Source organism: Heterodontus francisci, chromosome 4, assembly GCF_036365525.1.
Source record: "Heterodontus francisci isolate sHetFra1 chromosome 4, sHetFra1.hap1, whole genome shotgun sequence".
In the NCBI taxonomy this organism is placed as follows: Eukaryota; Metazoa; Chordata; class Chondrichthyes; order Heterodontiformes; family Heterodontidae; genus Heterodontus; species Heterodontus francisci.
In genome coordinates, this window is record NC_090374.1 from 111,614,423 (window position 1) to 111,641,249 (window position 26,827).

Here is a 26,827-nt window from a genome sequence, read left to right on the forward strand (position 1 = left end):
GCATTGCGGGCCCGGTAAAGAAGGCGTTTTCACTCCTGAAGCATATTTAAGTGGATTCGATAGCCGGAGTTATATATCGAAGTCGTTGCAGGATTCTCTCGAAGAGGTGGATTTTCAGCAGGTCATGAAGTTAGTTGCTTGTAGTCTCATTAGTAGGAGGTTGGTTTTCTGTACTGGTGGACTTGAAAAGTAACAGGTTCAGAAACTTTTAAGATGTTACAGTCTCAAGTTCTTTTAAGGCACAATGGTACTGCCTTGTCTGCTTGCTGCTTTTTCTGCAGTCTGTATTTTAGCGTTTCAAAAGGAGACCAACATGGCTGCCCCACCGTGTGGCTTCTCTCAGTTCCTTTTCCAAATATGGTGGGTGTCAAGGTTGATTTGACCCATCCTGGTTTATTGTTCTAAGACAGGGGAGTCCAACCTTTTCGCGAGGGGCTGCAATACACATTTAGCCCTACATAGGGGGCCGGTGAGCAAATTTTGGAAAGATAAAGGCATTAGAAATGGGGCATACTGCGTATAAAAAATTACTAACCTGTTTTTCAACAATTCCTCCCTTCGCCCACCATGCATCAGGAGTGGAAACACTGCCACACGGTGCGGCCTCACACTCTGAATCACGCATCACCTTCCTCTGCCTGCTCACACCATCCCACCCACTGTCTTTGCCTGCTCACACCATCCCCCTCCCCCCCACTGTCCCTGCCTGCTCACACCATCCCCCCCCTCCCCCCCACCGGCTCTGCGTGCTCACACCATCCTCCACCTCTGTCTCTGCCTGCTCACACCATCCTCCACCTCTGTCTCTGCCTGCTCACACCATCATCCCCCCCCCCACCGTCTCTGCCTGCTCACACCATCCCCGCCCCTCCCCCCCACCGGCTCTGCATGCTCACACCATCCCCCACCTCTGTCTGCCTGCTCACACCATCCCCCACCTGTCTCTGCCTGCTCACACCATCCCCCACCTCTGTCTCTGCCTGCTCACACCATCATCCCCCCCCCACCGTCTCTGCCTGCTCACACCATCCAATCCCCCCCTGTCTCTGCGTGCTCACACCATCCCTCCCCGCCACCGTCTCTGCCTGCTCACACCATCCCTCCCCCCGCCACCGTCTCTGCCTGCTCACACCATCCAATCCCCCCCTGTCTCTGCGTGCTCACACCATCCCTCCCCGCCACCGTCTCTGCCTGCTCACACCATCCCTCCCCCCGCCACCGTCTCTGCCTGCTCACACCATCCAATCCCCCCCCGTCTCTGCGTGCTCACACCATCCCTCCCCCCCACCGTCTCTGCCTGCTCACACCATCCCCCCCCCCGCCACCGTCTCTGCCTGCTCACACCATCCCCCCCCCCCGCCACCGTCTCTGCCTGCTCACACCATCCCTCCCCCCCACCGTCTCTGCCTGCTCACACCATCCCTCCCCCCCACCGTCTCTGCCTGCTCACACCATCTCCACCCCCCCCCCACCGCGTCTGCCTGCTCACACCATCCCTCCCCCCCACCGTCTCTGCCTGCTCACACCATCTCCACACCCCCCCCACCGCGTCTGCCTGCTCACACCATCCCTCCCCCACCGTATCTGCGTGTTCACTCCCCCACCTCCCGTCTGTGTGCTCACATCCCCCCCCCCGGTCTGTGTGCTCACACTATCCACCACCCCCATTGTCCCTGCATGCTCACACCAACCCTTCCCCACCCACTGTCTCTGTGCATTCACTCCCCCACCTCCCTTGTCTGTGTGCTCATGCACCACCCCCACCCCGGCTCTGTGCTCACACCCCCCCACCGTCTCTGCGTGCTCACACCTTTCAATGGCTCCCCAGGCAAAGGCAACGACACGAACACCTCGTCTCCAGGATGCAAACTACATGCCTTAGCTGTTCTATCTGCTTGCTGAGAATTCTTGAGATGTCTTCTGGCCACCTCACAAGTTTTAGAGAATCTCTCTCGAAATTCTGACACACAACCCAAGAGAGTTGTTTTCTCTTCCTGAGCCAAAAATCTCTCCTTCATGAGTTTAAGGGGACCCCTAACCTCATGCCCAAAGACCAATTCAAATGGAATGAAACCAGTGGACTCATTTGGTGTGTACCTGGTGACAAATAATAAAAATGATATCCCCTTATCCCAATCATAAGGATATTAATCTGTTAATTGTGTATCAATTGTTTGATTATATGCAGGTGGAGGGTGTTAATTGGGGTCTTACTTGAGCATTAATAAGCAGATAGTTACTGACACTGATGGAGGGTTCGAGTGAGGAGCTATATGTTTGTAATTCCTTTACTCTGTACAATAAATGTGAAACTGAGTAAAGATAGGCTCCAGCATTATCCTTCCATGTCAAGCTTTCTGGAGTTTAACAAAGGATACTCAAAATAATGAGCCTTTATCATACTTTTTAGGGTTTGGTGATATCTTCCCAAAACACCTTGTGACTGTGGGTGATAAGCAGGCAATTTCAGCTGTTTCACTCCCAAATTACTCATGACCTCTTGAAATACCCTGACATGAGCCCTGGTCTGACTGAATTTCTTTTGGCTTTCCTTATTTAGTCAAAAACTGACTTAACCCCTCAATCACAACTTTTGCTGTTTTCTTGTTCAAAGGTATTGCCTCTGGAAACCTAATGGACAAATCCACAATGGTTAGGAGAAACTTGTACGGGTAAGTGCCCACCACAATTCACAAGAACTCTACTAAATGGTTCATCAAAAGCAGCTGTCGATATCAATGGGATTGGCTTAATCCTAGGCTGTGTCTTCCCAACTACCTGACATGTATGGCAAGTTCTGCAAAATTCAATCACATCCTTATACAAGTCTGGCCAATAAAAATGCTGTTTTATCCTGACCTGAGTGTTTCGAATACCCACATGACCTGCCACTGGGATCTCATTGGCAATTCTCAAAATCTTATTGCAGTACCCCAAGGGAACAACAACCTCAAGAACTAGCCCAATCCTCATCAGCAGGTCTCTGAGAGGCTTCCACTTTCTCATTAGAATGTCATTCAAGGATCTTTTCAGTTTCAGCCTCAGCTCAAGCCATTTGAGACAAACTACTTCAATCAGGCTCTGTCTGTCTGTTGTGTCTCAAAGACAACCTGCTAAAACAATTTACCATTGCTAGCGTTGGAGCCTTTTCCACCAACATCCCCATCCAAATCCTTGGAAAAAAGTCTCAGCCAACCAAACACCCGAGTTGTCCTCCACAATAACTGAATCCTTCTCATCTTGTTTAATCTTGTCATTACACAGTCTGGGAATATCCCTGGAAATTCCTCCTCCAAAACTACCGGAGACACCAATACCTTATCCCCAGCTAAACCATTCCCCAGGAACAAATTCACCCTTTCAATAAGAAAATCCAGGACGATTCCTACTGTTACTGGACAGGTGACTAAATCAAATTGCAAATTAACCTTATGAAATGGAACGGATAAATTACCCCTCCCATGCCCCGCACCATAACTTTCACATTCATAGCACTATTTGGGGGGGAAGATCTATGTCCTTTGCTACCATTAATGACTTGAGTTACCCCACAATCGGCTTGCCTGCTTCATCTGACAATTATAGGGACACCTACACCCGAGCACAAAACTTCTATTCCCTTCAGGGACCTGATTTAATTTGTTCGCATGCAAGGGGGAACCCTTCTGTCCACTAGCCAACATCACCAAAGCCACTGGTTTGTCAATAGCTCCACCTACTGGGGAATCCTTTTCAGTGTAGGCTTTCAGTAAGTCTACCAGAGCGACTGGCTGGCCCTTTAACTTGCAGCATTGTGATTTTATATGCCCTCTTTTATTACAAAAATAACACAATTCCTAGTTTGGATTCCGCCAGGGCCACTCAGCTCCTGACCTCATTACAGCCTTGGTCCAAACATGGACCAAAGAGCTAAACTCAAGAGGGGAGGTGAAAGCGATTACCCTGGATATCAAGGCAGCATTTGACCGAGTGTGGAATCAAGGAACCCTGGCACAATTGAAGTCAGTGGGAATCAGGGGAAAAACTCTCCATTGGTTGGAGTCATACCTAGCACAAAGGAATATGGTTGTGGTTTTTGAAGGTCAATCATCTCAGTCCTAGAACATCACTGCAGAAGCTCTTCAGGGTAATATCCTTGGCCCAACCATCTTCAGCTGTTTCATCAACGACCTTCCCTCCATCATAAGGTCAGAAATGGAGATATTCGCTGATGATTGTACAATGTTCAGTACCATTTGCAATTCCTCAGATACTAAAGCAGTCCATTTGCAGCGCGACCCAGACAATGTTCAGGCTAAGTGTTAAGTAACATTCGCGCCACACAAGTGCTGGACAATGACCATCTCAAACAAAAGAGAATCGAACCATCTCCCCTTTACATTCAATGGCATTATCATTGAATCCCCCACTATCAACATTTTGGGGCTTACCATTGACCAGAAATTTAACTGGACCAGCCACATGTGCCAGGGGTGGCACAGTGGCGCAGTGGTTAGCACCGCAGCCTCACAGCTCCAACGACCCGGGTTCAATTCTGGGTCCTGCCTGTGTGGAGTTTGCAAGTTCTCCCTGTGTCTGCGTGGGTTTTCTCCGTGTGCTCCGGTTTCCTCCCACAAGCCAAAAGACTTGCAGGTTGGTAGGTAAATTGGCCATTATAAATTGCCCCTAGTATAGGTAGGTGGTAGGGAAATATAGGGACAGGTGGGGATGTGGTAGGAATGTAGGATTAGTATAAATGGGTGGTTGATGGTCGGCACAAACTCGGTGGGCCGAAGGGCCTGTTTCAGTGCTGTATCTCTAAACTAAACTAAACATAAATACTGTTGCTACAAGAGCTACACGAGGCTGGGAATTCTGCAGCGAGTCACACCTCCTGTCTCCCCAGTGCCTGTCCACCACTTACAAGGTACAACGCAGGAGCGTGGCAGAATACTCTCCACCTGCCTGCATGAGTAGGGCTCCAACAACACTCAAGAAGCTGTGCACCATCCAGGACAAAGCAGTCCACTTGATTGGCACCCCATCCACAAACTTAACTATTTACTCCCTCCACCACTGACACACAGTGGCAACAGTCTGTACCATATACAAGATGCACTGTAGCAACTCACCAAGGCTCCTTCGACAGCACTTTCCAAACCTGCGACCCCTACCACCTAGAAGGACCAAGAGGATCAAATGCCTGGGAACACCACCACCTGCAACTACCCCTCCAAGTCCCACACCATCATGACTTGGAGCTACATCGCTTTTCCTTCACTGCCGCTGGATCAAAATCCTGGCACTCCCTTCCTAACAGCACTGTGGGAGTACCAGCACCAGGCGGACTGCTGCGGTTCAAGGCGGCAGCTCACCATAACCTTCTCGAGAGCAATTAGAGATAGGCAACAAATGCTGGCCTTGCCAGCAACACCCACATCCCAAAGATTTAAAAAAAAGTTGGTCCTTTTGACTCAAGCCTAGTCTCCTGACTATATTTTTTTTTTTAACCAATCTGAAGCTTGCCTGTATCCTTTCTCTCACTAAATCTGAAAGTCTTCTCAATATTCACTGTCCTATCTTTCCAACTCTTCTGAAATTGGGGCCTGTAACTACTGCTTTTGTGGGTCAATTTCTAACTATTTTACCAACTTTTATTCTTTCAGGTAGTACCTTATTCCTGAAAGGATAGTATTTTTAAATTCCTCCATTAGGACTACTTCCCTAAGGTTTTCAGAGTTTTGTTCAATTTTCAGGGACCGATACCGATTGAATATCATTTTCTTCTCTTTAGCAAATTCTGTAAATGTCTGACCCTGTTTCCTTCTTAAATGGTTCCAGCAATGAGGAACTTCATTTAGGAAGATAGACTGGAGAAGTTGGGACTGTTTTCCTTGGAGAAGAGAAAGCTGAGGAGATTTGATAGAGGAATTCAAAATCATGAGGGGTCTGGACAGAGTAGATAGGGAAAAACTGTTCCTACTCATGAAAGGATCAAGAACGAAAGGGAACAGATTTGAAATAATTGGCAAAAGAATCAATGGCGATATGAGGAAAAAAGTTTTCACACAGCAAGTGGTTACATACGAATTAGGAGCAGAAGGAGGCCACTCAGCCCTTCGAGCCTGCTCCGCCATTCAATAAGTTCATGGCTGAACTGATTACTCCACATTTCCATCTACCCCCAATAACCTTCCACCCCTTTGCTGATCAAGAATCTATCTACCTCTGCCTTAAAATAGGATCAGGAATGTACTGCCAGACAGTGTGGTGGAGGCAGGTTCAATCGAGGCATTCAAAAGGGAATGAGACAGTTATCTGAAAAGGAGGAATGTGCAGGATTACAGTGAGAAGGCGGGGGATTGGCACTAGGTAAATTGCTCATTCGGAGAGCTGGTGCAGGCACGATGGGCCAAATGGTCGCCTTCTGTACTGTAACAATCCTGTGATTCTGCGAATTCCTAAATTTTTGCCTGTAAGCCTCGGGTACCAATTCAAGCATTGAAAACTGCAGTTTTAACCACTTCGTAATCACCTGACTGTTCCTCCGAAAGCGTTAAATCTACCTCCAACGCTTTTCCCACTAACACATTTTGCAACAAAATTGTCCTACTTTCCTTCGGCCATTGTAACTTTGTAGCAATTTTTTCAAAGGGCACAAAATACATTTCAACTCCTTCCTCACTGAATTTAAGCACTAAGCAAATATTCTTTGCCAAATTAAAACCAAGAGATAAATCGGATTCATCCTCAAATCTTTCTGCCATTTCCTGTCCTCATATTCTAAGCTTTTCTTTGCCCAGTTCAAATTTTCTGTCTTTCCTTTCTCTCTGTAACTCTCCTTTTCCTTTCTCTTCCCTTTCGAGTTCAAGCTACTCATTTCAACATGTAATCGTCTTTCTCTTACCTTTTCTTCCCGTTCCAATCTCAGCTTCTCCAACTCGGTTTTGTTTAGCTTCATTTGAACACTAGCAGAAACATCCTCTTTTTTTAAACCAGCTTCAAGCAAGGAACCATTCCTTGGATTAGCTCCACTTTCCTAGTCCATGGGCTAATACTAACCCCCCACGTGTGCTGCTTTCACAACCAAAATGGACCTTTCTCAACTGCTGCAATAAACTGAGTCAAATCTTCTCTCAAATTCTTGTACTCATTGATTTCCCACTAAACCCAGCCAAAGTAAATGTGAAATCTAGTTCGTTAAAATTCTTGCAATTGCAATGTATCCATATTTTTCCTCTGAATTTGTAACCTGGACTGCAGCCCCCAATTTGTTATGACCTCAGTGAGACGGTTAACATTAAAATACAAGATATGAAAATTTAAAAAATGATGCTAGGTTTTACATTTAAGACTTATTATAACTAAACTAAAAGAAATCCCTATTAACTAATAGTACTTTCTAATTAGCTGACAGCTTTTTTTGTAATGCGAGATATTTTCTTTACTTATTAAAATACTTGAAAACCTTACACCACACTTAAACGTTTCACAGTCCTTTTTGATGTTGAAATGCTTCCACGTCAAAAGTCTCAAGCCCTTTTTAATAGCAATGGATTGGATCTTCCAGACCTTTTCAAAAATTAATGTCCTCTTTGCTCAATTTTCTGAGTACTTCCCACCTGGACATCCATGAATAAGACGATTTCTGGTGATCCTGCTGTCTTCTACTTCTCCACAAGCTTCAACTTTCGAATCTGTGCAGCCATTTGCGACATCAGGCTTCCAAGAACAGGTGTCTCCTCCTTCCTACCGCCACCGCCCCCCCCGCAACACCAACTTTCAAGATAGCAACCACTGGTTGTCTTCCTTACAGCCTGCCTTGAGGCCATAAATGCTGGTTTCTTCTCTTACAGCCTGTCTGCCTTCAGAAAATCTGCTAAATTTAGCTGGACTCACAAGTCAATAGCTTATTGAGCCATTCCAATATGCAGAGTCCAAAAGTCTGGTTTCACACAGACACCTGGGCCTTCCATTGTTACCAGCTGCTTGGTACATTTGCATCCTCAGAATCATTGACTCCTTGCATTACAACCCACAAGTTTGGGAGGGATAAACCCTTTGTTCTTAATGTGTTACCCCTGCAGTCTCTTTTTTCATGTCTTTGATCTGTCTTGTCCTTTAGCCGAGTGGATGTGAGGTCACCTGAATTCCCAGACTCCATTTTAAACTGTTAAAAATCACAATTTTTAAAACACAATCATGTTATCAAGTCCAATGTTCATAACACTGGTTATGCCTTGAAAGCTCAGTCCCACTCCAGCCTAAATGCAACAGTAGTTTTCCATTACTAAAATACAGCAATTTTATTGAATTAATACATCTTATAGCTGGCACAAAATAAAAATATGATCCATCCTTCTAATGCTGTTGTGAGAGAATACTATTTGCCTACCCTTTTACAAAAGATGCAATTAACTTTTTTTCTTGCTGCTTCAAAAAATTCTAGTTTCTGCTTTACTTCCCAAGGTGGATTACACGTGAATAAACTTTTTGTTGATTCTTCCCTCCTGCCTCCATCTATTTACGTTACTGACATGACCAGAACAAATATTTTCTACCTCTTTCTTCCCAAAGTGGGTGCCTAATTCTTGGTGAAGCTGTTGTAGTGGAGTACTACCTAGGGAGGGTTTCCCACACTTAAGTCTCTCATTGCACCTGAACTCGTGGTCATTCTGCATTATCAGGCCTGGCTCAAGACACTTTGTCCAAGGTCAGTCAAGTGCCTCAATTATCTGCTCTGGGTGTCCAGTGATAGACAGAATAATATCCCAAACAATACCATTAGCTTGGAATTCATTGCAAATCTTTGTATTTTGACATTTTTCCCTGCCACTCATATCTTACTCATATTTTTTTTAAATTATTGGTTCTCAGAGTACACTGCGTGTATTGTAAATCCACAGGTCAAGGAGAAAACTATAAATCCCACCATGCTTCACACACAACACAATTTATGCACACTAGCTGGAAATCCCCTGGAGTTAAAGCCCAGATGAGGTCTCCAACTGAAGGCTCAGATAGGCATTTCTAACATGGTGAATTTAATGAATTTTTCCAAAATATGCATTTTTTGTTATAAATACTAATTCAGGGTCTACATGCTGGCCTGAATGAAGAAAAATCACTGAAACCAGTAGTAACATTATTTGAGCAATTTGATTTTGTGGTAATCATTGATTCACAAAGGGTAGCTTATAAAAAATGACAAATTTGATTGCTTGTTTTTCTGCTGGTAACTAGTTCATTATTGCTATATTTGATGATAAAAGTTTACCAATGCATCTAGTGTATTTCAATTATTGGGGAAGCCCCTGTCCTAATTTCCAAAGAAGCTGGGTATTTGATCATAGGAATCCATGTACAGCCATTTTTAAAATGTGGTATTTCTCATGAATATTAAATGCATTAATATAGCAGTTTTGCCAATAATTTCAATGCAAATAATTTTCAACAGAACAAGGAGTCCAGCTATTTTGTCTAGCCCACCATTTCTAAGGTGACATAACATTAGTAAAATGCAGCTGCTCGTTGTCTCTAACTGCAGCTTAATCCTTTTTAACAACTTAAATGTGTAATCGTAATTGATAAGACATCATTGCATCTGCCACTTGAGGTGATTTGAAAGGAAATGGCACAAGTTGGCATTGAAGTGCAATAAAGCAACATATATTGAAATAGTGAATAAATAGAAAACACCCTATAAAAGGATTAGCCTACAAAGCTTTCATTAAAACTAACAAAGTGTCAACATTTGTTAAAGAGTTTCAAGCATCCCTCCCTGCTCTAAAAGGAATACAGAAATCAGGCTATCAAAGCCCTCCTTCCAACATGCAAATGCTTAAAATCTGGAGAAGTACGCTTGGTCTTGAGGTGACATATGGACAGACAGCACCATTGCATAAATTCCTCATCTTCCAGCAAACTGGGTAAATCAAAAACCAGGAAAACCATTACTGCAACTGAATGAGACAAGTCTGATTGAAAATACAGAGTACATTAAGTTGAAGTCACTACTCAATAGGTGGCACTGTCTTCTAAATTTGGGGCTCAGTTTCTTGTTCCTCATTCTCCAAAGACAGAAGTAAAATTGACTGAAATTAGTGAGGTTCATTTACAACCATCACTTTTCAACATCATCCATAGGCACAAAGTCAGCTTCCAAATGCATACTGGCAACAGCTCTATCACTTCCTTTATCCCTGTTACCACCTGTGCTGTCAGACTGCCTATTTGACTTTACGCCATGGATAGAATTATAGAAACACAGAATGATACAGCATAGAAACAGGCCATTCAGACTATGCTTGTTCTTTGAAAAAGCTATCCAATTAATCTCATTCCTCTGCTCTTTCCCCCAGCCCAGCAATTTTTCCCCTTCAAGTATTTATCTAACTGCCTTCTGAAAATTATCCTTTAATCTGCTTCAAACCCCTTTTTCAGCAGTGCAGTCCATCCAGATCATAACAACGTGCTTTATCAACTTTTTTTTCCCCTCATCACCTCTGGTTCTTTTGCCAATTACCTTAAATCTGTGTTCTCTGGTTACTGACAGTTTCTCCTTATTTACTCTTGATTTTCAGCAACTCTATCAAAACTTCCCTGAACCTTCATTGCTCGAATGAGAACGACCCCAGTTTTTCTAGTCTCTTCATGTAACTTCCTTGCTTGCATAGCCCATGCCTCTATTTATAAAGCCAAAGATCCCATATGTCTTTTTAACAGCCTTTTCAATGTCAAACACGTATTTAAGTACACCCCAGGTCTCTCTGTTCCTTTAAAATTGAACCATTTCATTTCTATTGCCATTCTTCATTCTTCTGAGCAAAATGAATCATTTCACACTTCTCTGATTAAATTTCATCTTGTCCTAAACTCTAATGGTCACCTGGTCCATCATCCCCATTCCCACTGACTTATATTAGTTCCCTTACTCCATTTCATTAAATTTAAACTAACCTGTTCAGACCTAACAATCCCTCATGAACTCTCCTGTCACATCTCTGCAACCTCCTCCAGTATGTTTCCTCCAACTCTGAGCTCTCCCATGAATTGAGCAGAGTTGTTGCACAGAAAGCAAAAGTCATCTCAACCATACATCCTGGAACCCCATTCCTAAACCTTCTGCTTTTCAAAAATTTCAAACACTCCCTAAAATCCCATCTTTTTGACCAAGTCTGCAGTCACCTGTCTAATGCATGGTATACTTAAATAAAAGCAAATTACTGCAGATGCTGGAAATCTGAAATAAAAACAAGAAGTGCTGGAAACACTCAGCAGGTCTGGCAGCATCTGTGGAGAGAGAAGCAGAATTAACATTTCAGGTCAGTGACCTTTCTTCAGAACTGGCAAATATCAGAAATGTAAAAGGTTATAAGCAAGTAAAGCAGGGGTGGGGCAAGAGATAACAAAGGAGAAGGTGTAGATAGGACAAGGTCACAGAATAGCTGACCAGAAGGTCGTGGAGCAAAGGCAAACAATATGTTAAAGGTGTGTTGAAAGACAAAGCATTAGTACAGATAGGGCGTTAATGGACTGAAAATTGAACAGACGCAAGTACAAACATGAAAACATGGTATACTTAGCCTGGCATGCTCAATGCTACCATTGAGTTTCCAAAGTAGAATTATGCTTTATTTCCCAGTGTTGTTGTCCCTACCTACCTTGATGGCCACAAAATTCACTCCAAACAAACTGCAGATTATCCCAGAGTGATGTCTGTGAAATGACATGCATGTGCTTTTGGCTCGTGCTTAGAATGGGAATTGAAAATGTGGCTATAGTATATTAAGATGTCTTACCAGTCCTGATTCAGTATTTTGTTTACATTCCTTGAGGATAATGGGCCAGTAGGGCTTAGTGTATCAGTGGATGCTGAAGTTTTTGACAAATTAAACTTTATGCAGGTAGAAGATTAGGAGGCTGGTAAAGGCGGCATTGGAGCAATCGAGCTTATGAAAGCGTGTCTATGAGCTTTAGTCATCCTACCAACCAGAAAAGGCATACGATATGAAGTTTTGAATTTAACTGGTCACCAGAAACTTGATATTTTAAGAAGTCAGTTTTCCTTTGTGCCACAGAGTACATCATGTATAGGTGCATCAAATTAAAAGTTTATCCCAAATACAAGGGAACTTCTTAACCCACAAATATGTAGTTGCACAATTGGAGCACAAACTTTTGTTGCCATCTTGGTTGAGCAACATCAAGTGTTTATAAACAAATTACTTCAATAATAAGTGAATTTGATTTGTAAACTTACTATTTAGTAGAATCAGACAGTTGGTACTCTCTTCGCCTGTCATAGGACTCCTGGATACCTGGGTCAATCCATAAACATTTTATTGCTTCCACGTAGGGGTTATCAAATGTTGTCACCTTTTCTACGTCAATATCACGAATTAACTGTGCGTGTGCCTATGAGGAAGAAAAATAAATTTGTGATGTAAATTTAAGAAATTCTTCCGTTTTAAAGGTTTTCCATGATCCCTTTTCCATTGTAGATATTTCTAAATATATGACCAAGCATATATTACAAATGGCCCATTACTGCTCTTTTAAATTCTCTTTGCATGACATGCCATTCCCTGACTGTCAGGGTGGGCACAGGAACTGATCCGCAGCTCTTGCTGAGCTACATATTAGGAAGCGCATAGGATTCCCAATCCGACTAGAATGACAGTTTCCCAAAAATCAGTGATTCCTATCCTAAGCGCTGCCTCGAATAGCACCGGAGATCAGCATTTTAAATTTCCAGCTGCAGAGCTCCCATGTGGTGTTGTCAATAACTGAGCTGGAATTTACTGGAGCAGGACATCTCCCCGCATGCCGAGGTAGTCAGACTTACCCCTGCACTCTTCAGATCAAATATTGTTTGCCAAGTAAGTTGCTAGAAGTGCAAGCAGATAATGCGTAGCAAGTACAACAGGGCACCTGGGACCTTCCTTCATCAATAAGAGTTAAGGAATGAAAAATAAACAAAGGCTACAAAGAGATATAGTCAGGTTAAGTGAATAGGCAACAAGTTGCAGATGGAATATAATAATGTGGTGATCTGTGAGGTTATTCACTTTGGTAGTAGGATTAGAAAAGCAGAATCTTTTTTAAAAGGCGTGAAACTTTCAACTGTTGATGTTCAGTGAAACTTGGCTGCACTTTTACAAGGAACACAGTTGACCTTTATTGGAAGAGGATTGGAGTAGAAAAATAAGGAAATCTTGCTACAATTGTATAGGGCTTTGCTGAGACCACAGCTGGAGTTGTGTGTGCAGCTTTGGTCTCCATATCTAAGGAAGGATTTACGCCTTGGAGGTGGTACAGCAAAGGTTCACTTGATTGGTTCCTGGGGTGAGAGGAATGTCCGAGGATTAAAAGGCTGAGTAAACTGGGCCAATACTCTTTGGAGTTTAGAAGTATGAGAGGTGATCTCATTGAAACATAATAGATTGTGAACGGGCTTGACAGGGTAGACACTAAGAGGTTGTTTCCGCTGGCTGGGAATCTATAAAACAGGGGTACAGTCTCAGGTTAAGGGATCTATCATCCAGGACTGAGATGAGGAGAAATTTCTTCACTTAGAGGGTTGCGAATCTGAGGAATTGTCTGCCCCAGAGGATTATGGATGCTCCATCATTGAGCATATTCAAGGTTGAGATAAACGATTTTTGGTCTCCCAGGGAATCGAGAGATATGGGAAGCGAGCAGGAAAGGGAAGTTGAGGCAGAAGATTAGCCATGATGGTATCAAATGGTGGAGCAAGCTTGAGGTATGGTCCACTCCTGCCCCCATTTCATATGTTCTTACAAAGTCAAAAGGGTACTTGCACTTTTATTACTGCACAGACTTTCTCTGGTGAGTTCAAAGACCAACTAATGTGCAATTACATGAAACTCACAGGGAGGTTAAGGGTGAAGCAATGTACTCATGAAGCTAACAAGCAGAGTGACACCAACTGTCCAGCAACTTGTGGTATCTTTTCCATGCCAATTTGCACATGAATAATGGGATGTGTCATTCACATGCCCTTTTTTCCAGCAAATTCCGTCCCATAAACAGATAGCCTGGTATTGGGAGTCAGAATAAAGTTATACTGCATTAATTTTCAACAAATTGATTTCCCAAGTCATTCCCAGGAGCTGGCATATGACTTCTGCTCAGTGCCGGGGGCAAAGGGGGGGGGGGGGGGGGGAAAGGCAGGTTGGCTACAAAAAGGGGCTGGGCTCGGGGAGGGGTGAAGACTGGGAAAAGGGAGCATGGAGAGAGTTGGAGACTGGGGGCTCACCGAGAGTTGGAGACTGGGGAATGGGAGAAGAGAGGGAGATAGGATAAGGAAAATCAGGGGTGGGAAATCAGCAGGTTCTTGCAAAGTCAGGAACAGCAGCAGCAACGTCATGCTGTGTGGGAGAGGCACTGAGAGATGCGCTGGCAATAAAGGACTAAGTGAAAACTGGGTCCTTACTGTGTGTAAATAGTAAAACGATTGTTTTCATTGGTGTGCCAATAGGGAACGAGGAAACAAATATCAAGGATTCTCACTAGAAGAACCAAAAGGAAAGAGATGAGCAAGATTCTTGAACTGAAGGTTATTGCATCATGGGATCCTTCACCACATGTGGCTATAGAGGTAGACTAAAGCAATTTAAAATAGAGAGGAATAAATCTTCAAAAAGGAGGAACAAATGGATCTTGGAAAAAGAGGTTACAAGAAAGAGCACCAGCACTGGGGCCTGAATGGCCTCCTCCTATGCTGTAATTTCTATGAACGCTCTTGTTTGAGTCCAAGCTCAGGGAATGGTTTAGAAATGTTGGTGCTGAGCTGAGTTTTGGATGATGTCCCCTGTGAGAGGTGTCCCAAACACTGAGTCCACTGCTTTTGTGCAATCTCTTTATTTGGTTCAGCTGGTCTGTACTGACTGGTTTTAACAAGTAAAGCCCAAGTGTAGATCAGCTCTGACTGAGACTCCCATTTCAGAGTTATCAACTTCAAACGAAAACAGTGCCCAAGGTGACAGGGGAAGAGATGGGGCCTATTAAAAAAGTGGGAGCAACTGGGGACCCTAACCACACCTTATGCAGTGCAGGGAATTTCTGGCTATGATTTCAGGGTAAATATCAGTGGGTTATAGGATTACTACTAATACTTACGGGTAGGATATTGGGGCAGTACACTTATTAACATCAGTTATGTGCAGACTAGAAGTTACTGCATTACTGTTATGAGTAGTATCGGCATGTTATCAGTATTCGTAGCAGTTATCAGTGCAATTCAGGGAGTTATCATGAGTTACTGGTGGAATCAAATACCTTCCAAAATCTGATTTCCCCTCCAATCACTCCCCTAAATTCAGTTTCTCTTCCTTCCCGCCTCGGTTTCCCCTCTTTGTCTGCTCACAAGTGGCGTCCCGGTTCTTGGAACTTCTCACAGGACAGCTGCTCGCACAAAACTATGAGCAAAGATACTCAACTACAGGACCCCAACCGTTGGGAGGTAAATGCAATAATATTTGTATAAGTCATGTGATCAGACAACACATGATTTGGCACCATGTGGTCAGATCACATGATCAACTTCCAAGCTTGCCTCCACCACAGTTGGCAACCCGAGAAGTACACGAAGTTTAGCAGTGTGGCTCATCCTCAGATTTTCTTTTCCTGCGACCCTAGAACCACAGAAAAATTACGGCACAGAAGGAGGCCATTCAGCCCATTGTCTCTGCGCGGCCGTAAAATCTAGCTGCCCAATCTAATCCCACCTTCCAGCACCTTGTCCGTAGCCTTGCAAGTTACAGCACTTCAGGTGCATGTCCAGGTATCTTTTAAATGAGTTGAGGGTTTCTGCCTCCACCAGGCAGTGAATTCCAGACATCCACTACCCTCTGGGTGACAAAGGATTTCCTCATCTCCCTTCTAATCCTTCTACCAATCACCTTAAATCTGTGCCTCCTGGTAATTTACCTCTCCGCTAGGGAAAACAGGCCCTTCCTGTCTACTCTATCTAGGCCCCTCATAATTTTGCACACCTCAATTAAGTCACCCCTCAGCCTCCTCTGTTCAGAGTTTTGAAAAAAAGAGAGGGAAAAAAAGCCAACAGTGACATCACAGGAAAGCTGCAAGGTGATTGGTTGGTGAGTCACTGCTGTTAGGGAATAGCTCTAAATAGCTGGGTAAGTATCTAAGGTAAGAAAGGTTTACAGTAAGTAGTGTTTTTTTTTTAAGGGAGTTCTGTAGTAACGAGGACCAGGGAGGAAAGGCCCGAGAGTAACTGATATTATTTTACATTAAGATCTTCCAAAAGGTTAATTTAGGGTTAAGTCATGGCAGGAGAGCTCAAAGCCATGGTGTGCTCCTTGTGCTCCATGTCGGAAGCCGGGAACATTTCCAGTGCCCAGGACGGCATGTGTGCAGGAAGTGTGCCCAGCTGCAGCTCCTGGAAGCCCGGGTTTCGGAGCTGGAGCGGCAGCTGGGGACACTGTGGAGCATCCACGAGGCGGAGAGTATCGTGGATAGCACGTATAGAGAGGTGGTCACACCGCAGGCTCAGACCCCACAAGCAGGAAGGGAATGGGTGACCACTAGGCAGAGCAAGAGGACATTGGCAGGCAGTTCAGGAATCTCCTGTGGCTATTCCCCTGCAAAACAGGTATACCGTTTTGGATACTGTTGGGGGGAATGGCCTCTCAGGGGAAAGCAGCAACAGCCCAATTTGTTGCATCACGGTTGGCTCTGCTGCACAGGGGAGGAGTAAAAAGTGTGGGAATGCAATAGTTATAGGGGAATCAATTGTAAGGGGAATAGATAAGCTTTTCTGTGGCCGCAAAAGAAACTCCAGGATGATATGTTGCCTCCCTGGCGCTAGGGTCAAGGATGTCTCAGAGCGGTTACAGGACATTCTGAAGGGGGACGTTGAACAGCCAGTGGTCGTGGTACACATTGGTAAAAACAACAAAGGTAAAAAAAAAAGGATGAGGACCTAAAAGCAGAATATAGTGAGATAGGAAGTAAGTTGAAAAGCAGGACCTCAAAGGTGGTGATCTCAGGATTACTACCAGTGCCACGTGCTAATCAGAGTAGAAATAGCAGGATATATCGGATGAATATGTGGCTGAAGAGATGGTGTGAGGGGGAGGGTTTTAGATTCCTGGGGCATTGGGACTGGTTCTGGAGGAGGTGGGACCAGTACAAACTAGACGGGCTACACCTGGACAGGACCAGGACTGATGTCCTAGAGGGAGTATTTGCTAGAGTGGTTGGAGAGGGTTTAAACTAAAATGTCAGGGGGATGGGAACCTTTGCAAGGAGTCAGAGGAGAGGGGATCAAAGACAAGGACAAAAGACAGTAAGGGGAATAAGAAAAGTGATAGAGAAATCAAGGGCCAGAATGAAAAATAGTGGGAACAGGACAGGTAATGTTAAAAAGACAAGCCTTAAGGCTTTGTGCCTTAAAGCATGGAGCATTCGCAATAAATTGGATGAATTAATCGCGCAAATTGATGGAAACGGGTATGATATAGTCGGGATTACGGAGACATGGCTGCAAGGTGACCAGGGATGGGAAATAAACATCCAGGGGTATTCAGTATTTAGGAAGGACAGACAAAAAGCAAAAGGTGGTGGAGTTGCATTGCTGATTAAAAAGAAAATTAACACAATAGTGAAGATGGATACTAGCTCTGGCGATGTGGAATCTGTATGGGTAGAGCTGAGAAACACTAAGGGGAAAAAAACTTTAGTGGGGGTTGGATATAGACCCCCCCCAAACTGTAGTGAAGTTGGGAATGGCATTAAACAGGAAATTAGAGACGCATACAAGAAAGGAACATCTGTAATTATGGGTGACTTTAATCTGCATATAGATTGGACAAATCAAATTAGTCACAATACCGTAGAGGAGGAATTCTTGGAGTGTATACGGGATGGTTTTCTGGACCAATACGTTGAAGAACCAACTACAGAACAGGCCATCCTAGACTGGGTATTGTGTAATGAGAGGGGAATAATTGACAATCCAGTGGTGCGAGACCCCTTGGGGATGAGAGACCATAATATAAGAGAATTCTTCATCAAGGTGGAGAGTGACGTAGTTGATTCTGAGACAAGGGTCCTGAACCTTAGTAAAGGAAACTAAAAGGTATGAGGCACGAGTTGGCTATGACGGATTGGGAAACGTTACTTAAAGGGATGACGGTGGAAAGGCAATGGCAAATATTTAAAGAGCACATGGATAAATTGCAACAATTGTTTATCCCTGTCTGGCGCAAAAGTAAAATGGGGAAGGTAGCCAAACCATGGCTTACAAGGGGAAATTAGAGAGAGCATTAGATCCAAGGAAGAGGCATATAAATCTGCCAGAAAAAACAACAGACCTGAGGATTGGGTGCAGTTTAGAATTCAGCAAAGGAGGACCAAGGGATTGATTAAGAAGGGGAAAATAGAGTACGAGAGCAAGCTTGCGGGGAACATAAAAACTGACTGTAGAAGTTTCCATAGGTATGTGAAGAGAAAAAGATTGGTGAAGACAGATGTAGGTCCCTTACAGTCAGAAACAGGGGAATTTATTATGGGGAATAAAGAAATGGCTGACCAACTAAATGCATACTTTGCTTCTGTCTTCACAAAGGAGGACACAAATATATCAGAAATGTTGGGGAACACAGGTTTAGTGAGAGGGAGGAACTGAAGGAAATCAGTATTAGTAGAGAAATGGTGTTGGGAAAATTGATGGGATTGAAGGCCGATAATTCCCCAGGGCCTGATGGTATGCATCCCAGAGTACTTAAGGAAGTAGCCCTAGAAATAGTGGATGCATTGATGGTCATCTTTCAAAATTCTATAGACTCTGGAACAGTTCCTACAGATTGGAGGGTAGCTAATGTAACCCCACTATTTAAAAAGGGAGGTAGCGAAAGAGCAGGGAACTATAGACCAGTTAACCTGACGTCGGTAGTGGGGAAAATTCTAGAGTCCATTATCAAAGATTTTATAGCAGAGCACTTAGAGAACAGTGGTAGAATCGGGCAGAGTCAGCATGGATTTACGAAAGGGAAATCATGCTTGACAAATCGACGAGAATTCTTCGAGGATATAACTAGGAGAGCTGATGAGGGGTAGCCAGTGGATGTGTTTTATTTGGACTTTCAGAAGGCTTTCGACAAAGTCCCAGATAAGAGATTATCATGTAAAATTAAAGCGCATGGGATTGGGGGTAGTGTATTGCGATGGATAGAAAATTAGTTGGCAGACAGGAAACAAAGAGTCGGGATAAATGGGTCTTTTTCCGAATGGCAGGCAGTGACTAGTGGGGTACTGCAGGGATCGGTGCTAGGACCCCAGCTATTCACAATATATATTAATGATTTAGGTGAGGGAACTTAATGTAATATCTCCAAATTTGCAGATGACACAAAACTGGGTGGGAGGGTGAGCTGTGAGGAAGATGCAGAGAGGCTTCAGGGTGATTTGGACAAGTTGAGTGAGTGGGCTGATGCATGGTTGATGCAGTATAATGTAAATAAACGTGAGGTTATCCACTTTGGTAGCAAAAACAGGAAGGCAGATTATCTGAACGACTATAAACTGAGAGAGGGGAATATGCAGCGAGACCTGGGTGTTCTCGTACACCAGTCACTGAAAGGAAGCATGCAGGTGCAACAGGCGGTAAAAAAGGCAAATGGTATGTTGGCCTTCATAGCGAGAGGATTCGAGTACAGCAGCAGGGATGTCTTGCTGCAATTGTACAGGGCCTTGTTGAGGCCACATCTGGAATATTGTGCACAGTTTTGCTCTCCTTATCTGAGGAAGGATGTTCTTGCTATAGAGGGAGTGCAGTGAAGGTTTACTGACTGATTCCTGGGATGGCGGGACTGACGTATGAGGAGAGATTGAGTCGGTTAGGATTATATTCGCTGAAGATCAGAAGAGTGAGGGGGGGATCTCATAGAAAGATATAAAATTCTAACAGGACTTGGCAGGGTAGATGCAGGAAGGATGTTCCCAATGGTGGGGGAGTCCAGAACCAGGGATCACAGTCTAAGCATACAGGGTAAACCTTTCAGGACTGAGATGAGGAGAAATTTCTTCACCCAAAGAGTGGTGAGCCTCTGGAATTCACTACCACAGAAAGCAGTTGAGGCCAAAACATTGTATGTTTTCAAGAAGGAATTAGATATAGCTCTTGGGTCTAAAGGGGTCAAAGGGTATAGGGAGAAAGCAGGAATAGGCTACTGAGTGGATGATCAGCCATGATCATAATGAATGCGGCGGCACAGTGGCGCAGTGGTTAGCACCGCAGCCTCACAGCTCCAGGGACCCGGGTTCAATTCTGGGTACTGCCTTTGCGGAGTTTGCAAGTTCCCCCTGTGACCGCATGGATTTTCGCCGGGTGCTCCGGTTTTCTCCCACCGCCAAAGACTTGCAGGTGATAGGTAAATTGGCCATTGTAAATTGCTCCTAGTGTAGGTCGGTGGTAGGGAACATGGGATTACTGTAGGGTTAGTATAAATGGGTGGCTCTTGGTCGGCACAGACTCGGTGGGCTGAAGGGCCTGTTTCAGTGCTGTATCTCTAAATAAAATAAAAAAATAAATAGAATAGTGGAGCAGGCTCGAAGGGCTGAATGGCCTATTCCTGCTCCTATTTTCTATGTTGCGAAGGAAAACAACCCCAGCTGATCCAATCTTTCCCGAGAGCTACACCTTTCAAGTCCTGGCAACGCACCTGTAAGGTTTGCACTTGCTGTTCAATATTCAGTGTATTTACACCTAATCTGTACTAATGCTTTGTCTTTCAACACACCATTAACATATTGTTTGCCTTTGCTCCGTGACCTTTTGGTCAGCTATGTGGCCTGGTCCAATCTACACCTTCTCCTTTGTTATCTCTTGCCCCACCCCCACCTCACTTGCTTATAATCTGTGACTTTTCTAATATTAGTCAGTTCCGAAGAAGGGTCACTGACCCGAAACGTTAACTCTGCTTCTCTTTCCACAGATGCTGCCAGACCTGCTGAGTGACTCCAGCATTTCTTGTTTTTATTTCAGATTTCCAGCATCTGCAGTATTTTGCTTTTATTATAGCACCTGTAAGTCTCCTCTGCACTCTCTCCAGAGCAACTATATCCTTCCTATAATGGGGTGACCAGAACTGTACGCAATACTCCAGCTGTGGCCTAACCTGCATTTTATACAGTTCCAGCATTACATCCTTGCTTTTGTATTCTATACCTTGGTCAATAAAGGAAAGCATTCCATATGCCTTCTTCACCACTTTACCTGTCCTGCCATCTTCAGGGACCTGTGGACATGCACTCCAAGGTGTCTCACTTCTTCAACCCCTCTCAATATCCTCCTGTTTATTGTGTATTCCCTCGCTTTGTTTGTCCTGCCCAAATGCGTTACCTCACACTTCTGTGGATTGAATTCCATTTGCCACGTTTCCGTCCACTCAACCAAACCATTGATAACATTTCTGGAGTCTACAAGCTATCCTCTTCTCTATCAACTACATGGCCAATTTTTGTGTCATCAGCAAATTTCCCAATCATGCCTCCCACATTTTAGTCCACATCATTAATATATATCACAAATAGCAAGGGTCCCAACACTGAGCCCTGTGGAACGCCACCAGAAACCGCTTTTCATTTGCAAAAACGTCCGTTGACTGCCATAGAACCATAGAAAAATTAGGGCACAGAAGCAGGCCATTCAGCCCATCCTGTCTGCACTGGCTGAAAAATCTAGGCGCCCAATCTAAACCAACCTTCCAGCACCTGGACTACTACCCTTTGTTAGCGGTCCCTGAGCCAATTTTGGATCCAACCTGCCAGATTCCCATCTCCTATGGGCTTTCATTTTACTTACCAGTCTGCAATGCGGGACATTGTCAAATGCCTTGCTAAAATCCATGGAGACCACATCCACTGCACTACCCTCATCGATCCTCCTTGTTACTTCCTCAAAAAACTCCATCAAGCTAATAAGACATGACCTTCCCTTAACAAATCCATGCTGACGACCCCTGATTCAGGGCGGCACAGTGGCGCAGTGGTTAACACCGCAGCCTCACAGCTCCAGGGACCCGGGTTCGATTCTGGGTACTGCCTGTGTGGAGTTTGCAAGTTCTCCCTGTGTCTGCGTGGGTTTTCCCCGGGTGCTCCGGTTTCCTCCCACAGCCAGAAGACTTGCAGGTGATAGGTAAATTGGCCGCTGTAAATTGCCCCCAGTGTAGGTAGGTGATAAGGAATATGGGATTACTGTAGCGTTAGTATAAATGGGTGGTTGTTGGTCGGCACAGACTCGGTGGGCCGAAGGGCCTGTTTCAGTGCTGTATCTCTCTCTCTCTCTAAATTAATCCATGCCTATTTAAGTGGCAGTTTATCCTGTCCGTTAGAATTGGTTCCAATAACTTACACACCACTGAGGTCAGACTGACCGGCCTATAATTATTTGGCCTATCCCTCGCTTTTTAAACAATGGTATAATGTTTGCAGCACTCCAATCCTCTGGCACCTTGCCCGTATCCAGTGAGGATTTGAAGATGATCCTCAGCGCATCCGCTATTTCCTCCCTGGCTTCCATTAACAACTTTGGATGCAATCCATCATCCACTTTCAAGGATGACAGACCCCCCAGTACTTCCTCTCTCATTAGGCTCATCGTACCTAATATTTTGCACTCCTCTTTTACGACAATGTCTACATCATCCCTCTCCTTTGTGAAGACAGACACTAAAACTCATTAAGAACCCTGCCCACCTCTTCTGCATCCATGCATAAGTTCCCTTGTACATCTGATCGGCTCTACCCTTTCCTTAGTTATCGTATTGCTCTTAATGTACTGATAAAACATCTTGGGCTTTTCCTTGATTTTACCTGCCAATAATTTTTCATGTCCTCTCTTTGCTTTTCTAATTTCATATCTTACTTCACCCCTGCACTTTCTATACTCCTCTAGGCTTTCGAAAGTATTAAATTTTTTGATATCGTCATAAGCTTTCTTTTTTCTGCTTTAACTTACCCTGTAAGCTTCGAGGTAACCAAGGGGCTCTAAATTTGGCCATATCACCCTTTATCTTTGTGGGGACATGCCGACGCTGTGCCTGTAGAATCTCGCTTTTGAATGCCTCCCACTGGTTTGCCATTGATTTTCCTTCAAGTAACTGTATCCAGTCTACTTTCGCCAGATCACCTCTCAGTTTCATAAAATTTGCCGTCTCCCAATTTAGAATCTGTTTTATCTTTGTCCTTTTCGATGATTAAAACAAAAAGAGCAAAGAACAGTACAGCACAGGAACAGGCCATTCGGCCCTCCAAGCCTGCACTGATCTTGATGCCTGCCTAAACTAAAACCTTCTGCACTTCCGGGGACCGTATCCCTCTCTTCCCATCCTATTCATGTATTTGTCCAGTTGCCTCTTAAACGTCGCTATCGTACCTGCTTCCACCACCTCCCCCGGCAGCAAGTTCCAGGCACTCACCACCCTCTGTGTAAAGAACTTGCCTCGCACATCCCCTCTAAACTTTGCCCCTCACACCTTAAACCTATGTCCCCTAGTAACTGACTCTTCCACCCTGGGAAAAAGCTTCTGACTATCCACTCTGTCCATGCCGCTCATAACTTTGTAAACCTCGATCATGTCGCCCCTCCACCTCCGTCGTTCCAGTGAAAACAATCCGAGTTTATCCAACCTCTCCTCATAGCTAATGCCCTCCAGACCAGGCAATATCCTGGTAAACCTCCTCTGTACCCTCTCCAAAGACTCCACATCCTTCTGATAGTGTGGCGACCAGAATTGCATGCAATATTCTAAGTGTGGCCTAACTAAAGTTCTGTACAGCTGCAGCATGACTTGCCAATTTTTATACTCTATGCCCCGACCGATGAAGGCAAGCATGCCGTATGCCTTCTTGACTACCTTATCCACCCTCGTTGCCACTTTCAGTGACCTGTGGACCTGTACATCCAGATCTCTCTGCCTGTCAATACTCCTAAGGGTTCTGCCATTTATTGTATACTTCCCACCTGCATTAGACCTTCCAAAATGCATTACCTCACATTTGTCCAGATTAAACTCCATCTGCCATTTCTCCGCCCAAGTCTCCAACCGATCTATATCCTGCTGTATCCTCTGACAATCCTCATCACTGTCCGCAACTCCACCAACCTTTGTGTCGTCCACAAATTTACTAATCAGACCAGCTACATTTTCCTCCAAATCATTTATATATACTACAAACAGCAAAGGTCCCAGCACTGATCCCTGCGGAACACCACTAGTCACATCCCTCCATTCAGAAAAGCCCCCTTCCACTGCTACCCTCTGTCTTCTATGACCGAGCCAGTTCTGTATCCATCTTGCCAGCTCACCTCTGATCCCGTGTGACTTCACCTTATGTACCAGTCTGCCATGAGGGACCTTGTCAAAGGCTTTACTGAAGTCCATATAGATAACATCCACTGCCCTTCCTTCATCAATCATCTTCGTCACTTCCTCAAAAAACTCAATCCAATTAGTGAGACACGACCTCCCCTTCACAAAACCATGCTGCCTCTCGCTAATAAGTTTGTTTGTTTCCAAATGGGAGTAAATCCTGTCCCGAAGAATCCTCTCTAAAATTGTCCCTACCACTGACGTAAGGCTCACCGGCCTATAATTTCCTGGATTATCCTTGCCACCCTTCTTAAACAAAGGAACAACATTGGCTATTCTCCAGTCCTCTGGGACCTCACCTGTAGCCAATGAGGATGCAAAGATTTCTGTCAAGGCCCCAGCAATTTCTTCCCTTGCCTCCCTCAGTATTCTGGCGTAGATCCTATCAGGCCCTGGGGACTTATCTACTTTAATGCTTTGCAAGACACCCAACACCTCTTCCTTTTTGATAATGAGATGACTGAGCCTATCTACACTCCCTTCCCTCGGCTCATCATCCACCAAGTCCTTCTCTTTGATGAATACTGATGCAAAGTACTCATTTAGTACCTCGCCCATTTCCTCTGGCTCCACACATAGATTCCCTTCTCTGTCCTTGAGTGGGCCAACCCTTTCTCTGGTTACCCTCTTGCTCTTTAAAGACGTATAAAAAGCCTTGGGATTATCCTTAATCCTGTTTGCCAATGACTTTTCATGACCCCTTTTAGCCCTCCTGACTCCTTGCTTAAGTTCCTTCCTACTGTCTTTATATTCCTCAAGGGATTTGTCTGTTCCTAGCCTTCCAGCCCTAACGAATGCTTCCTTTTTCTTTTTGACGAGGCTCACAATATCCCGCGTTATCCAAGGTTCCCTAAACTTGCCAAACTTATCCTTCTTCCTCACAGGAACGTGCTGGTCCTGGATTCTAATCAACTGACGTTTGAAAGACTCCCACATGTCAGATGTTGATTTACCCTCAAACAGCTGCCCCAATCTAAATTCTTCAGCTCCTGCCTAATATTGTTTTAATTAGCCTTCCCCCAATTTAGCACCTTCACCCAAGGACTACTCTTATCCTTATCCACAAGTACCTTAAAACTTATGGAATTATGGTCACTGTTCCCAAAATGCTCCCCGACTGAAACTTCGACCACATGGCCGGGCTCATTCCCCAATACCAAGTCCAGTACGGCCCCATTCCTAGTTGGACTATCTACCTTTTGTTTCAAGAAGCCCTCCTGGATGCTCCTTACAAATTCTGCCCCATCCAAGCCCCTAGCACTAAGTGAGTCCCAGTCAATATAGGGGACATTAAAATCACCCACCACTACAACCCTGTTACCTTTACATCTTTCCAAAATCTGTCTACATATCTGCTCCTCTACCTCCCGCTGGCTGTTGGGAGGCCTGTAGAAAACCCCCAACATCGTGACTGCACTCTTCCTATTCCTGAGCTCCACCCATATTACCTCGCTGCACGACCCCTCCGAGGTGCCCTCCCGCAGTAGAGCTGTGATATTCCCCTTAACAAGTAATGCAACTCCCCCACCCCTTTTACATCCCCCTCTATCCCACCTGATTATGCTAAAACTAACTGTATTATGGTTACTATATCCAAAATGGTCACCCACTGCTACTTCATCCACTTGCCCAGCTTCATTACCGAAAATTAAATTGAGAATTGCACTCCCTCTTGTTGGGCTTGTTACGTGCTGGCTAAAAGAGTTCTCTTGAATGCAGTCCCTGGTAGGAACTAACTGGCCTATTCCCACTCTCTCTCCATGTAAAGGCAAGATTAGGAACTGTAGTATGCAGATTCACAGATGGAAGCACTTCCCAATCTCCTAGATAACCAATATTGAACACAAAGTAAAACATGCTATTTAAGTCCCTTATTTAATAGTCCACTATCATTTAGAAAATGGACCTAGAAGACAATTTACCAAATAAACAAACAGAAGAGCGCAGAAAACTCAACTAGCAACACAATTTTATCATATTAATTGAGTCTCCAGTTATAAATAGGGGGAGGCTTTGGCATAGTGGTAATGTCACTGGACTAGTAATCCAGAGGACCATGCTAACACAGGTTCAAACCCCACCACATCAGCTGGTGGAATTTAAATTCAAATAATTAACAAAAAAAAACATCAGGAATTGAAAGCTCGTCTCAGTAATGGTGCCATGAACATCGATTGACATAAAAACCCATCCAGTTCACTAATGTCCTTTAAGGAAGGAAATCTGCTGTCCTTACCTGGTCTGGCCCACATGTGACTCTAGACCCACAGCAATGTGGTTGACTCTAGTTGTCAAGGGCAATTAGGAATGGGCAACAAATGCTGGCCTGCCAGCGATGCCCACATTCCATGGCAGAATATTTTTTAAAAATTTCAGTTTTATTAAAAATGTTAAATATTATACAGAAATTTTCCATCAATATCATC

The 26,827-nt window shown here is 44.3% G+C and overlaps 1 protein-coding gene across 2 annotated transcripts in view; it reads right to left on the reverse strand.

Annotated features, from left to right (window-relative positions):
• Nucleotides 1-26,827, reverse strand: part of LOC137369196 (guanine nucleotide-binding protein G(q) subunit alpha-like) — a 266,092-nt gene that overhangs the window by 44,228 nt on the left and 195,037 nt on the right. For both annotated transcript variants that reach the window (XM_068029997.1, XM_068029996.1), the window contains exon 3: nucleotides 12,242-12,396. In XM_068029997.1, the coding sequence (XP_067886098.1) occupies nucleotides 12,242-12,396 (155 nt within the window). The remainder of the gene's footprint in view (nucleotides 1-12,241; nucleotides 12,397-26,827) is intronic.